This window comes from Melozone crissalis, unplaced genomic scaffold (assembly GCF_028551555.1).
Source record: "Melozone crissalis strain CALT ecotype California unplaced genomic scaffold, PUWL_Pcris_2 ptg000005l_1, whole genome shotgun sequence".
Lineage (NCBI taxonomy): Eukaryota > Metazoa > Chordata > Aves > Passeriformes > Passerellidae > Melozone > Melozone crissalis.
In genome coordinates, this window is record NW_026535783.1 from 32,400,431 (window position 1) to 32,416,537 (window position 16,107).

The 16,107-nt window shown below is 38.2% G+C and overlaps 1 protein-coding gene across 1 annotated transcript; it reads left to right on the forward strand.

Moving 5' to 3' along the window:
- Nucleotides 1–604: 604 nt before the first annotated feature.
- Nucleotides 605–15,833, forward strand: DIRAS2 (DIRAS family GTPase 2). The gene is made up of 2 exons (XM_054286445.1): nucleotides 605–748; nucleotides 13,107–15,833. Exon 2 carries the CDS (start codon nucleotides 13,146–13,148, stop codon nucleotides 13,743–13,745), a length of 600 nt encoding a protein of 199 aa, XP_054142420.1. The 5' UTR covers nucleotides 605–748; nucleotides 13,107–13,145; the 3' UTR covers nucleotides 13,746–15,833.
- The last annotated feature ends 274 nt before the right edge of the window (nucleotides 15,834–16,107 follow it).

Consider the following 16,107-nt stretch of genomic DNA (forward strand, 5'->3'; position numbering starts at 1 on the left):
CAAACAAAAAATCCACAAAAATATGTCCACACCATTAAAAGTGGAGAAAACCTCTTAATTTATCTTTGTCTATAAATCTCAACAATCCTGTTTTATCCTGACAGTGCTGTCAGGAAATAAAAAAATCTGATTTGTTTCAGATGACTTAAATTCTGAGGTGCTATGTTGGACAAAAGCTATTTTTAAAGGCACGTTTTTCTTTCTGCTGGTTTGGTTTTTTGGCTTTCGGGTTTTTTGGGGGGGGGGAGGTTTGGGTTTTTTGTGAATAAATATGAGACCTACGGATTAAATTTCCAAGTAATAAAAATCAGCACAGCTCCATTGATCTGAATAGGCCTATGCTGTTTTTTGCCCGGGGGATTAGCCTCAACAAAGGCTTTGTAAGTTTTTTTAACTTAAAGAGACAGGCTTGTTCTGTTTCAGACCTGAAAGAAATGGAGAATTGTGAGCTCAGCTTAGCGTAATCTACAGCTTTAAATGATAAACTAGAGCGTGTGTCGAGGCTTTAGAGACTAATTGTAAAAATCTACTACATTGGTTGAGAGAACCAGAACATTACAGCCTGTGTGTACATATGCCCACACATACATATATCCCACAACTATTCAGTAGGTGGCAGCTGAAAGCCTGGACGAGCTTTGCAGTCGCCATTTAGGCAGCAGCACCGGCAGCGGCTGGAGTCAGCGCGCCCGCGGGAGCAGGAGGACGGAGCTGCGATCCAGGAGCAGGAGCGGTGCCCCGGACCCAGGTACGGGCAGGCGGGACGGAGGGCGGGCAGCGGGCACAGCCGGCCCGGGCAGCGGGGCAGGGAGGCTGCGGGCGGCGGAGCGCGGCCCCCGGTGCCCCTCGCTGCCGGAGGGAGCCCAGGGCAGAGAGGGAGCGGAGCTGGCGCAATGACAGGCAGAAACTGGAGAGCGTTTGAAGCTTTCACAGGTAAATTTCTTTCCGTTGTTTTTCTACACTACCTTGCGCAATGGGCATAGCTCTGCATGGAATTTCGAGGTCTTCCTTTTCTTCAGCCAAAATCCTCAATGCTCGCTCGGGCGGAATTTCCTCTGAAGTCGGTAGAGTTTTGCCTGAGTTACAACTGCAAGATATGCTCTAAGCTAGTATCTTTTGTAGAGAACATGGCATGCTGTAAACTGGGGCTAGCAAGGAAGTCAGATGCTGGTCATAGACACACTGGCCAGTTAACTATCATTTTTCTCTGCGCTGGGATGCTAGTAATGACCTTTTTTTCCAAGCTGCCTTTCATTAAAACTCAATGTGCTGAATTTTGCCCTAGTTTATAGAACTGCCACTGCAGTGGCTTAAGGAGAGATTGATTTTTCATTTCTTTTAAATGAAGGCTACATTTTAACTTAACCGATAGAAGAATATAAAAATGTGTCGTCTGAATAAAATAACACAAGGTGTTTCTTCAAAACAGATGCAACTTTGCAGCATCCCACTGACAGGCAGGATTTTTTTCCCCGTAGACTGTCCCTCTCCCAACTGAATGAAAGAAAATAAATCATGAAAGACCATTCTCAAGTGCCTGAGAGCTGCTGAATCAGATTTGATAACACTTTATCCCTTTCTGTCTTCCCCATGAAATGTGGGATGCTCTGTATGCTGCACCACTTGGACACAGAAGAGTGAACGCAGAATGGAGCAACAAAATTGGATGCATTTTAATTTTGAAGAATTTTCTGAATGTCCTGTTCTCATGAGTGAGACCCTGGAGAGAGGACTCATATATGCCTGTTTATAAATGCACACACATACAGCTGTGTAGGCTGTGTACAGCTATGTACACCCATCTCCTTTCAGGGCAGACACGGCTGATGAAACTGACTGCTGTTGTATCTTTGCCAAGCTTTACAGTTTACCATAATCTAGAATGTTTGCAGGTCTCAACATATTTAACTCTGGCTTTTAGAGGGCTATCTTGGCTTGCCCCCCTCCCATTCCCTTTTTGACTTTTCTCACTAATGGACTTCAGTTATGCTCAGGAGCTGCTCTCTGGGGCCGTCTGTCCTCAATAAATGCAGTAGTACCCAATTAATGCAGAATGGGTTCTGTGCCATTGTTCTGGAGCTATGAAATGTGATATTCCTCCAGGCTTTATGCTCTCTCTCACACCACACACAGCATATCTGAGACTCTTGCATGAAGAACTGTACAAACATGGAACATGTTCAGTCACACAGCTACAAATCAATGGTCCCATGGGTCTGGGGAATGAGTGTGATGTGCAGCTATTTATCCTTATTCCTGGTAAGAGAGGAGAATGAACTGGGATAAATGAGCTGTGAATACACTTAGGCTGGAAGATTTCAAACCATTAGAGCAGCAAGGTTCTTAAATTACATTCTAGTTGAAGTAATATATAGAAAACCTTTTAAATACCTTTTAGTTGTAACTTGATGGAAGGGATTATGTGAAATGGTTGCCTGCAAAGCCAAAGCAATGAATCTGATAATCCAGAAAGTCTCTTCCAGTACTGAATACCATTTTTACTTTTCTCTGGAAGTTGCCTGCACTAAGGAGTCCCTTTACAAACAAGTGAAGATACTCGGAAATACAGTTTTCCTGGTATGTGACATCAGTCAGATGAAAACATATTTCTGCTCTGCGCTGCACTATTGTTTACAGCAGCAGACTCACAAGCGCTGATGAACCTCAGGCTGGGTAATATCACTTTCTCACAGTGCAGACCAGGGCTCTTAGGAAGTTGATTGGAGTTCAGAGGCTCCTTCTGGCCAAGTGGTCATGATTATATTACACCAGCATTGCAGTCTCTGTAGTGCCAATAAAAATAGCGGGCGGTATATGAACTCATACTGCTGTCCTGAAGTCATTACTAACACTGTTTCTAGTTTTCTTTGAGGATAACCTGATAACTTTGTTTTCTGGATTTCTTTTGTGCTAACCAACATAGCTACCCATGTAGAGATCCCTGCATCATGTATGAAAAATCAGACTTGGACTTTCATTGTGACAGAGTATGTGCTATTTTTCCCAAAGCTAGATTTTTAAATAAATGTGCAATAAACAATATTCTGGTTCAAAGATGCTCCTATAGAAAGACTGCATCCAATTTCATATTCCCCTTTTCTCTCATTATTTATGTTTATAAACTTATATTTTTTCTTTTTTTTAAATCGTTTTATTTTCTACACTGATTGCATTCAATTCACAGTGTTCCTCAGTAATTCTTCTGTCATACATAATGAGCTGCATTTGAATGTGCCCTCTCCCACACTTAGTGCGAGCATCAGGACATTTTTACATGTCAGCTGAAACAGTATTCACTGTGGGACATTTTGTTTGGTGTCTAGAGTGATTCCAAATTTTTATTAATTTTCCCTTAATATTTTGTATTACTATGACTAATTGAGCAATAATCAATATTAAGTAGAGGAAGAAAAATGGCAATTTTGTAAAACATGGATATTAGTAATATTAATTTCCTTTTTAAATTACCAATATTCAAAAATGTACCAGGAGAAAATATTTCTAAAAATTTTTTTTCCATTTGGGATTTTAATGTTAAATACAGAAGTTTCAAAGTATCACACAGATACTTTTCACTGCATTTTTATTGTCACATTAAAATTAAAACATGCATTAAATTATTTTACCTTACTGCTGGAAGAGCAGTGGTAAAGACCACCTGAGTGTCTATGCAGATGTACATACTAATTGAAGCAGAAAATGTTCTAATTTACCTTGTTGAGAAAAGAAATATTGATTAGTTTTCAATCACAAAGTATTGATAAAAGAGTAATTCTTGAGATGGGTATCAAGTAAAGATAAAATGTGAAAAGGTGTGTGTCCAGTCTGTGACAAATGCACTTTTGACTCACACTGAGGTCAGGAACGCCTCCTCTTGACAAAATGACTTTAAGTTGAATGTTGATTTTCTCTATCTGAGATCAAAATTAGTGGCTCTGGCTGTGCAGGTCTGCAGTATGCTGTGGCAGGAAAACCCAGTCAGCATCAGCCTGACTGCAGATAATGAAATTGGTTTCAGCTGAATCTGAAAAGGTCTCTCAAAACAGAAGCTATGTCAGCCTTTCAGTTTCCTCATTCAAAATATGTATATATTAAAGAAGCCATATGAAAAGGGCAAATCCATTCCTAGACTGGATTTTGTTGTTTCCTTCCCAAAATGCCCAGTAGTTCTTATAACTAATCTGAAGCTAAGAAAAGAACACTTTCCCTTCTTTTATTTTTACTTGTTTGTTTTTTATATTCTTCCCTGAATATTTAGCTGACAAATTTTATCTCTTCTGAAAGAGTTAATTATTTAAATAATCAAATATTAACTACTATCAGTAACTAAAATATTGCAGTTAACCCAAATAAATAACATTACCGCTTTCCCAGTCTGTCCACACAAAGCTTACAGTGTGTTACTCAGTATGTTTTTATCTTCAAAATATAATTTTTATGAATTTTTTTTAATACTACAATGAAAAGAAACATGCATCTAGAAAAAAATTCTCTTAAGGCTAAACCTACTTGTCTTACTTCAGAATTGAAAGTAGTGGAAGTTGGAGTACTGAACATTTATAAACAATCAGAAAGGTGCTATTACTATATTGTAGTCCACAATTATAATTTATTGCTGGTTTTCAAAATACTTGGATTTGCAGAAAAATTTCAGTAGAAGAACAGGCTTCTTAGTAGTGTCTGGAAACATATCAATAACTGCATTACATTGCTTAATTAATTATCAGGGATCATTTTGGGTCCTGATCCCACTGCATTAACTGTTCCCAAGTTATTGGCCAACAAGCTAGTCGCAAAATGTTCTGTTTAAGCCATTGCTTTGAATGGAATATTATTTGGGCTGTGAAGGAGCATCAGAAATATTCCAGCGGTCAGGATAGCAATCTAGCTATCCTTCCAAGCCAGGCAAGGAAAATTAATGACAGGAGTTATGTCATAAAAAGATACTTAACCTTTAATAATTTTGCTTCTACAGAAGATTTACATAAGTAGTCTCAAATTACATTAACATTATTATGGAATTGAGAACTACAGTGAAAGGCAGAAATGGCCACCAGTCTTCAGTGTTTCCTCTGATGCATGGAAAACAGTCTTCCATGAGTGTACAATTCTTCTGTGTAAATATTTATACGGAAATAGCTTTTTGTCTATGCTGGGATTTTCATCTCACAATACTGAGATCCATAAGTCAGAGCCTATTTTTTTCGAGTGTACAGCTGGAGAAGCAGAAGTTCATGAAACATGTAAAGCCTTTGCTCAATACCAAAAATGATTCTACTATTAGAAACCAGAGGGGCTGAAAATTCACACTGAGTCTCTTGATCCTGCATTTGCAGGTGTGACAAATTCTGGTTTCTAATCATACTGGTCTGTCCAATGGCATTATGTCTTACTTGTTGAAAGGCACACATATGATGTTTTAGTTGATCTTTCCATCTTTCCTTGGTTAAGTTAAATCAGTTGAAAACTGAGGAGAACTATGGTATTTGGTTAATTCATTTGGGAAAAAAACTTAAAAAAAGGCAGTTCCAAAGGGAGCTAAGTAGAATTCTGGTTTTTTTACATTTTTGTTTCTATGTGTTAATTAATGACTACCTAACTACACATCTGGAAACTCTTCTGAGTGATTTCTTTCTGAGTTTTGATTATAAGCACTTAGAGATTAAGACACTGGTCTAACAAAATACTCAAGTAGGTAAAGCAAGAAAGTATCTGACATGCCTAAAGCAAAGCCTGAATTTAGACAGGAACTCTCATGAAATTCTCCCTTTTAAATTTTAAGATTAACCAAGCCGCTAAATAGGAAGTAACAACCAATAGGACACCTATGCACCCTGGATAATCTTAGAATAATATTTCTGGTTCTGCACAAAGTGAGGCTTTTTTTAATGTGGTAAATGTATTCACCGGTCCATCCTGGATAAATTTAGCATAATATTTCTGATGCTAACTGAAAGTAAGGGTTTTTTTTGTTTTTGTGGGGTTTTTTTGGGGGCGGCGGGGGGGTGTTTGTTTTGGTTTTTCTTTTTTTTTTTTTCACACAGTAACTGTGTTCAATGAAGCTGAATCTTGTTTTACAATAATGGTTCACTAGTACATTATCTGTTACAAAAGAGTTAGTTCTGGGGCAACAGAGCTCTCAGGCAACAACAGAGCAAACAATTTCAGTGTGTCCCTATGTGTAAAGCTCTTTGTTGGATCAGGTCCACCACCTTCTTCATTTTCTGCACATGACCCCTCATCAGGGAAGGGAATCAACAGATCCTACTGCGTCATTCATTCTTCTGCCGCCACTCCTGCTGTCTTCAACAAGCAATGCCACTTTAGCTAAGCCTAATTCCAAAATCTATGCTATCTGTTGTTCCTACAGGAAACATTGTCTATTTGTCTCTGCCCTTTCTTTTTTCCAGTTCTTTCCTGCCTAGAAAAACTATTTCTGCCACAACATCTGCTAGCCGTATGTTAGCCAAAGAACAAGTAAAGATTTTCATACAGTCACAACTATGCATGGGGGATTTCTTTCTTTTACCAAGGGTTTCATAATTTATTTCTTTTACCAAGCAATTTTGAAAAGGCATTGTTTTGGGAATGAGATTTTCGGCATAAGTGTGATGACTACAGGACAGCACAGAGGCTGGCTTCTACCTCCTTTACATACAGCTGCTCTTAAGACAATATTCTCCTGTAAATACAGAGGAAAAAATTGCAACAAATTTATCTGAAAGCCTCCTGTCCTTTCTATTTCTCTTCTGTGTTGGGCCAGGGTCTTGAAGGAAACCCACAAAACCTCTTAGGGAACTCTCTAAAAGACTTTGTGATGTTAATTCCAGTTTAAAGATTCTAAATTATTAATTTTCCATGCAAATGGAAACGTTTTCAACATTGTAGAGAACCTATCTCTAAAATGAAATCTGTTTTGGTTTAAACAAATTGGATTTTTAGTTTGAATTTTTGCTTTCTATGAATACAATGAATAATAAAAATGTCTGATTTTATACCTTACTTTCAGATAATCAAGCAAATTTCACAATAAGGACAATGTGTCATAAAATCAGCAGGTTTATGACAGTACTTTTTGGGAAGAAGATGGCATTTTTCTAAGGAAATCTCTCTGGTCATCTTTCTATAGCTGGAAAGAAAAGCTATAAATGCTTTTCTCTCCAACTGTTGTTGAGAACAACATAAATAAAAAGTGCTACTGCATTTATGCAGTGAAAAAAAAACCCATCATGATTTAGACTAGCTGATCATCAAGAAGCAGACTTTCAAAGAACATTTTGTTTCACATAAGAATAAAAAAGTTCTTTCCTTGTGCATTAGAACCTCATGTTGTAGGAAAAAGTTGTTTTAACAGTTATCATTTGGTCTCCAAATGTGTTCAACTTTCCCTTGGCTTGAGAAGACCAAATAATACAAGCAAAGGAATAGAATGAAAAAGCAAGTCTTTTATTAAAAGATGAAGGCACTGGAAGTAGCAAAGTCTCCATTCTTAAAGTGCATATTCATTAGCAGACATTGTGAAAATACTCCCTGAGAAATGCCTCTTTATATGCACAACAAGAAAAAGATCCTTGCAGAGCTCTTTTCCTCTTTCATATAAATAGTGTGACGTTTTTCACCTTTGATATTGGGAAATGGACATTGATCTTACAGTCCTGCTGTAATCCATCTTATCTATAGCTACATTCTTCACCTTGCACCTCATATCTTTGTGTCGTGGTGTCATCACTGGATAGCCTTATGGACTGTTAATTTAAACTGAGGCAAGATTTTGAACTAAATGTATTGCCTGTACTTTATTGGTTTTTCACAATAACAATGACAATATAAACAGAGACATTGCCTTAGAGCTTAAAAAAAAAAGAAAAAAACAATCCATGGCTGACATGAAATAGTTTTACCTGAGGAAAAAAAAATTCAGGAAATTAATACACAGGATCTGACAACTGCTGAATTTCATATCAGACTGACATCTCAGTAGGACGTCATAAGACCTCAAGAAACTGGATCAGTTAAGATGTAATCAAAGCCTCTGACTCCAGAAAGCAAAGGCAACATCGCATTGTTTTTTAAAATGAATATGACACTAAAAGATATAATCTAGTAAAAAAAATATCAACTGAACTTACAATTTGTGACATTTCATGGTAGTCTAACAATGCAAACATGGTGAAAATCTTTTGCAACAAAACCCAAGACTGGAAACATTGGAGATAGGTTGATTTCTTTTCTGTACTTATTTCCAAGCATAAACTGAAAGAGTTCACCAGCTGTGAGATTCTAATCTCAGATTGCTCTAAGAGTACTCAAGTAGATTAGTTTCAGAAGTTATTTTTCAGGCTTCCTATAGCTTTTGGCTGCTATTGCATATACTGTCTATAGCCTAAATACCCACATTGCAGGCAAGTCATAAATACATTTGACAAAAAAGTTAGACTATAAAAAACCCAATTAAAGATAAGAGAGAACTGTGGAGGTGGAGTGGCTAAGTAAAGGATCAGTATAAATGATTTCTTAAATGGTAGCATACTCATATGTAATTAATTAAACAGCCAATGAATGTTAGGAGTTTAAACTATGAAGAGCATAATCTGTAACATGAGTTACTTTATTTAGACATTTAAAATACATATATTTAATAATAAAATGCACTATATAATTAAATAAGTCATTTTATGTCACAGTTACTCAGACCTTGAACTGTTTCCTTCTGTCAGAAAAACATTTCAATGCTTTCACCTGGCATATCAGAAATATCTAGGGAAAGCATGCAGACTGACATAAAGGCCTGCAGCTAAGTTGGAACTGGAGGCAGTGGTTAAATATGTTGCCCCAGTGAATAGCCTATCAAGCTCACCTGCAGCGGCTGAACTAGAGCAGCTCCAGCCTTGTGCTAGCAAAGTATCTGCAGGAAACATAGCTAAGTCGGCAGAGTTACCGACTCAGTGTTTTGTGAGACTCATTGCTGACCTTCGTGGTCAGACAATTCAAAATGAAGGATATGAATGTATGTTATGAAGATTTGCTTTGGCTTTTCAAATAAGTGTAGTGTTGATAAACTGACACTTTAGAGATCATGTTTTCACTGTTGTAGTTTGTGAAAGCAGAAAAGGCAGCAAATGAGGCTTCATTACAGAATAAGTCCATTCTAACATGAAAAAAGCAGCTAATTTTTTCTGTGCAGATTATGAAAGACTGGTTTTCCGAATCAGAAATTATCTTGTATGGAAAATTCAGGCTTTAAAGTTAATTTTTCCATACCCTCACTGGCCATAATGCCACAAGCTGATTAAATAATGCCATACTTTATTTTTTCCCCCTGTGTGTTTCAGTTAACACATTTTAAGACAAAGAAACATCAGTAAGGTAAGAGGGTGGTATGAAAAGCATTAATAAATGAACACTTGTGTGCAAGTCCAACATTCATATAGAGAGATTGTCCCTGGAGGAGACTCTGTGGGCAGATCCACGTAGAGAACACAAAAAAATGATAACATTTGGGGATTCTTTCTGTGTGTGATCATAAAGACTTGTGTGAGCTTTTTTTGGGGGGGGCGGGGAGGGGAAGTTTTTTTTGGTTTTTTTTAGTTCCTGAGCACGAAAAATGTAGAAAAATCTGTAATTTTTATTTTGGCAAAACTGAGGATCTTCAGGACTCACAGACCAAATATTTGACTGAGGTTACTGCTCCTTTGCAGTCACCCAGGCTGGGGAGGAGCAGCTCTGTAGAGAAGGTCCTGGTGCTCCTGGTCACGATCATGGTGATGGTCATGGTGATGTTGGGCGGTGGCCCGGCTGCAGCAGATCCCCCCGTGCGTGTGCGTGCCCAGGAGCAGGGCCAGCCGGTGAGGCAGGTGACAATCCCCCTGTGCCCGGCGCTCACGGGACAGCAGCAATGCCGTCTGTCCGGTTCGGGCACCCCCAGCCGGGAAACAGCCGAGACACTGCAGCAAGGGCAGGGGGGGCACCAAGGGGTCCAGGGCTCTGCAGGCTCAGGGACCAGGGCCTGCTCAGCCTGGGGAAGGCAGAGTTCAAGGGACAGCAAAGCACAGCCCTCAACACCTGCAGGAAAGCCATCAAAAAGGTGGCATTGCGCTCTTCACAACAGTAGATGCTGGGAGGAGAGACAACAGGTATGGGTTGAGAGACTACCTTAGATTAGGTATAGGAGGGGAAAAAAATCATCCTGACGGTAATTTTGCATTGGAGTTTATTTCCCAGAGAGACTGTGGGAAAGATGGGGGATTTTCACATCTGTACAGAATAGACAACCTTCTCTGGTGTCATGCCTGACCCAGCTGCGATAAGCAGTCTGGACCAGAAACTACTCAGGTCAATGCCAGTTGGAATTATCCTTTGATACTATGGCAATCTCTGAAGAATATCTACAAAATCTCCCTACACATTAGACCTGCTATTCTTACCAGAGTGAAGTTTTCCTATTGTCTAATGTGAATTTGTTCTACAATGCAAGCGTATAACCTTTTTTTTTCACTACACTCTCGGTCTTTGAAACAACTTGCTATCTTTTGAAGATTGTTACCATGCTGTTTCAGGACCCCTTAGAACTTTTCTGTATGCTTAATACTTCAGACCATTAAGTGCCCCATTTAAATTTGTTCTATTTTTTGGGCTACCATATGTGTCAGTTTTCTTGGAGATTTCTGAGTATTTTTAGAGTATACAGTGTAATACAGCAGGAGTACAGTCAGCTAGCTTTTAAAATTGTATTTTTCTAGTCCACATTTCACTGATTTTCTTAGTAAAAGTTTTCATAGTGCATTTTTTCTCCTAGTGCTGTAGTTCCTAGGATACATATAATATGACTGTGCAATGCTTAAGCTGCTTCTGAAGTGGAGTTTGCAGATATTGCCCTCTTGCCTTTTTACTTACAAGAAATTATTAAACTGTAATTCTTATCGTAACTCATTCTGTGCAGTCATCCACAACTGTATGAGACTCTTCCAAATTTGCATGCCTGCAGTTCTTACATACAGATTTATTCTCAGAAGCTAGCAGCATTACGCTAGCTTCTTCCCGTCATTTTTTTTCCAGCTATGTTTTTTCCTTTCTTTTTAACATAATGAGCTGCTCACTCATTTTCTTTGTTCCTCAGAGGGTTTTGCATCTTCTATAAACACATACATGAGCATTTTTTCTGAGGCTACCTTTTCTTTCCATTCCTTCAATTCTGCTGTCAGAAAAACAATTTTGCTTCAGTGCCTGAGGATGAACACTCTTATTTATCAACCTTTCCTATATTTAAACAAACCTCTCAGAGTGACAGTGAATGTAGCACAGGAGAGATTGAAGGGGTGAAGCTGCCTTCTGCCTGAAGCCAGGCTGGGTAGACAGAGCTGTGGCAGCTCTGCACTTTGCCTCGGGATCAGCATCCCCAGTTGCACTGGTTATTCTGCCTGTGGTATGGCAGATGAGGAAGTACAACTCCTTCATCCAACAAATTATGTAAGGACAGATGTTTTCAGCTTACTCAGACATCAAAATAAGGACACTATAGGATACCCTGTAAAAGAAAGATAACTACATCAGGATGTGCTTGAACAACAAATTGAAGACATTAGTGCAGCATGCATTGCCATAGCTTAAAGCCTAACTGGCATAATGAGCAACTGCATCAAAATGCAGAAACAGAAAATTTGGCATGAGCTTGCAACAAGAATAAGGGCATGGGAAGTCCACTAAGATCCACACCTCTAAACCATCAGTATTGTCTTGCTGCTAGACAGGTAAAAGGTGACTTGAAATCACCCCCTGCAATGCAGTGACTGCTTCCGCTGCATTGAAGAAACGGCTTGAAGGCTTGCTTTCAAAAGGGAAGAAATTCTTTGGGTTCTTCTAGATTTATTGCTGCCCAAGCAAAATTACAACAGGCAAATTTATTCACTTGGTGCCATTAAGGCACTTGGGCAAAATTCCCTATAAAGCCTGCCCATTTTCTTCAGAACAAATACAGATGCAGCAAATTTTGCATTTTTTTCCACATGTACCCCTTATATACACCAGTTTGAAGAGTCACAGTACCCTATGCTTTCTTCAATTTTTAGGGTTCATTTTTAAAGTGTTTATTGTCATTAAATATAAAAAGACTGTATGTACTGATGTGCTGTGTACCCATTGAGCTGCTACTGATGGGAGGACAAATTAATCTTCACTTTGTTTAAATGAAATCTAAAACATCTACAGATTGTAAAAATGTGAATATTTTACCATTTCTCTTACTTAAAAATTATTTCCATATTTGTGGTTCGACTATACACAGATGGATTTTGTCAAGGGCAGCTGACTGCAGGAATCACGGAATTTTGTGACCTTTGACATATGCCCTTGCCAACCTTAGCAATACAAGCCACTAAAAATGTTATGAATATGTCTGCAGAGCCTCTCTGATAAGTATAGCTAGTCTGGTGTCAAATATCATCTACTGCAAGATAAATATTGGAATAAAAAGGCAGACTGAATGTGAGCAATCTGAGTTTATCAAAATGTACTCTTTGACCTGAAATGCCAGTGGCAAAACACACTGAAGTGGGACACGTGCTCCCATGAAGTTAAAAACAAAGGTCAATAAGTGCTATTGCTGAATAATCCACAAATACATCTTAGTTGTCATTTAGAACAGTAGTCTAGTCATAGTAGGAATAAATTCCTTAACTGTTGAAAAGGTGTAAAATTCAGAGTAATTGACTGTTGTACAGTGATCAGTTTTGACTGTTATTTTAGATCTCATTAAGATATAGAAGGATAATTCCCTTTCTACAATTTGTTCAAGCCAAGGTCCTCTAGAAATTCACAGATGCAACTTTTTAGTTATGTTAATATTAGTCCAGTAGGAAGAATACTGAAACACATCATGTTAATTAAAAATCAACCATGAAACAACAGAGATGTCCAGACTGGATTGCAAACACTAATTTACAACTGAAATAAATAAATCTGTAACCCCCTGCAAGACTTACTAAATTAGTGCAACTGCCATCACTCACATTATATTTATTTCTCTTAGTGGGAAGGATATCACAGCATGCACTTCACACTTGTACCTGTAGTAATGTCTCTCTCCTTGTTTTTGTTGTTTTCTCTCCTAGGTTTTCCCCCCTAGCTGAGCAAGTGACACACAGAGAAACATGCCTGAGCAAAGCAACGATTATAGGGTAGTTGTGTTTGGAGCTGGAGGAGTGGGAAAAAGTTCTTTGGTCTTGAGATTTGTGAAGGGCACTTTCAGAGAGAGCTACATCCCTACCATTGAAGACACCTATCGGCAGGTGATCAGCTGTGATAAGAGCATATGCACTTTGCAGATAACTGACACTACAGGGAGCCATCAATTTCCAGCCATGCAACGTCTCTCTATTTCTAAAGGACATGCTTTTATTTTGGTTTACTCTATCACCAGCCGACAGTCCTTGGAGGAACTCAAGCCAATCTACGAGCAAATATGTCAGATTAAAGGAGACATAGAAAGCATTCCAATCATGCTGGTGGGGAACAAAAATGATGAGAACCAAAATCGAGAGGTAGAAAGCAGTGAAGGAGAAGCCATGGCTAAGAAGTGGAAATGTGCCTTCATGGAGACCTCTGCCAAGACAAACCACAATGTGAAAGAGTTATTCCAAGAATTGCTAAACCTGGAGAAACGCAGGACTGTGAGTTTGCAAATTGATGGCAAAAAAAGCAAGCAACAGAAAAGGAAGGAGAAGCTGAAAGGAAAATGTGTGGTGATGTGAAATTGCACTGTCAGGAATCAGCTGTGAAGTCTCATCTGACAATACGCATGTAAACCCATAGACAGCAAACAACCATGCAAGATCCTATTTATTAGTATCTGTTTTAAAAGAAATACTTGGAAATTGAAGAAATAAGGTACTGTAATTTCTTTGAAAAAATGGAAAAATAAAAATATGTGTAGTCTCAAAATCAATTAAAGCATATCAGGAAGAAAACAAAAGATTTCCTGGAATACCTTATTTTGTAATTTACAAAAAAGAATTGTCATCATTCACATAATATGAAAGATTGGAAAAACAACTTAATATTACCTGCATTTGCATATAATTTCAAGAGAAAACAATGTGTAATATCAGAAGAAAAACAAAGTGGTAGTAAAGAAACCTAGAACATACAAATACATGCTGGTGGTGTTAACCATTTCCTTAAAGAATGCTGTGGATGAAAAATTCTGTGTCATTTTAATTACTGACTGGTGGGAGAGTGTGCATAAGACAGTCTTGGATCACCTGAATAAATTAACTGTTGCACAGTAAAAGGAAGTGTGGGGATAGCAGCGGAAAAGGACAGATATTGTCTCTATGCCCCCAGCATGATACTTCTTTCTAGTATGATGCAGTATTTTAACTGAAGATCGTGAAAAAGCCAAGTCCTGTAAGTTGGAGATCATATTTTCTGGGCTCATTGTTTCAAGGACTACCTGAGTTTTCAGCCCAAATATATTTCAGAAGAACAAACATTTATTTGTGGAGAGTGCCAGATGGAATGGTGCACGGATAAAACCAGAAAGCTTCCCCAGGGAGAACTGACTGGGTCATTGCCTACGAAAGGCTCTGTGGGAGAGACTCAGTTCTAGTGCTGCTGCCAGTTAGGTGAACACATGGTGTGGTTAGTGGATGAATGCAATGTCTTTTGAACTGGCAGTACCCTTGGAGTGGGGTTGGCATAATATACAAATTACCATATTAGCTGACTGATACTTCTTTACATTACTATATTCCTGTTAGAAGGGTTTATGCTCATACCCTACGAGATCTATTGCCTTTATATTGTCTGAAGTATTTTATATTTGCCATTTAAACTAATGATTTGAACTGCTGTGACTATAGAACCAAATATATATCTGAAGTTAGTGACCACAAGAGTCTCTAAAATGGGGTTTTTTTGGGATAAGCGCTACAGGATCTGGAATGTTCTGCAGTCAGAACAGTGTTACAATGCAATACAAAGTTCAGAATAGAAAACACATTGTTTAAACATCCTGTCAGGGAAAAATGCTCTTCTCAAAACCTTTGAAAGGGAAAAAAAATTGTGAGCTTTCCTGGATGTCTGTCCAAAGCTTTTTAAAAAACTAATATGAATGACTGAAGTACATATCCTAGTGATGAAAAAGGCCATCTATAATAAAATAAGCACATACAATTTTTAGACGACACATTAAAATTGTGTAAGTCTCAATTTGTACCTTAGGAACTGCTTTGAACCAATAAAAAGAGCCTACCATATTTTTAATAAATGTTTATGTTAAGAAACATGGGAAAATGAAGTCGAGTACTAATATTATTAGCCTGCATGCTAGTGCATTATAAATATTTTCCAGGGGATGTTCAAATGCAGTGTTTGCATTAAAGTTTGCTACCTTGTTCCTTTCGAAGTTATTGCTTGCTTATCTTCCACATTTCTAGCAAATGTGCAGATATTTCAGAGGTAGAGTAATAGCATACAAAAGAATGGCTACTAGTGCTGTCTAGAGGAGCACAACTTCTGTCATGCAGTCAGAAGAAGTGCTGGCACCTGTAGAATTGAATGTGAAACTCCTACTGATTTCAAAGAGACAGATTTTTTTTTCTCTTTATTTTATTGCATTAAGAAGAGAAAACTGGAAAGACCATGGAAAAATTAATGCTCTTCATTAACAGTAAATTCCAGGCTCTTACACAACACTCTTTCTTCATAAATCTCAGAGCACTCAGCAAAAATGACGACATCATTTCCTTAACTTCTCAGGTGGTGAAAGTGAGGCACAGAGAGAGGAAACAACTGCACACAGATCGCCCAGCAGGACAGTGACAGACCCAGGAACAAAAGCAGATCTCCTCTGTCACAGTCCAGTGCTCATTCTCTGTTTTGTCTCTTCGCATTCTTAAATAGTTCCTGAAACACATAAAGAAGCCTGGTTTGACCTATACGGCCAAGTGCATCTTTCTTGATAGTTTGTCAATAGATCAAAAAATATTTCCACATCAGGGATGCAAAACACTTAAAAGCACTATGTTTATTAAGACTTTTATAAATATTTATACATTTACTCTTTGTAAAAATCTTTGCTGATGATGCTCAACATCACAGCAATGGATTCCA

Bases quoted from the DNA above. Each gene is read 5' to 3' on its own strand.
- DIRAS2 (XM_054286445.1), top strand. From the start codon at position 13,146: ATGCCTGAGCAAAGCAACGATTATAGGGTAGTTGTGTTTGGAGCTGGA.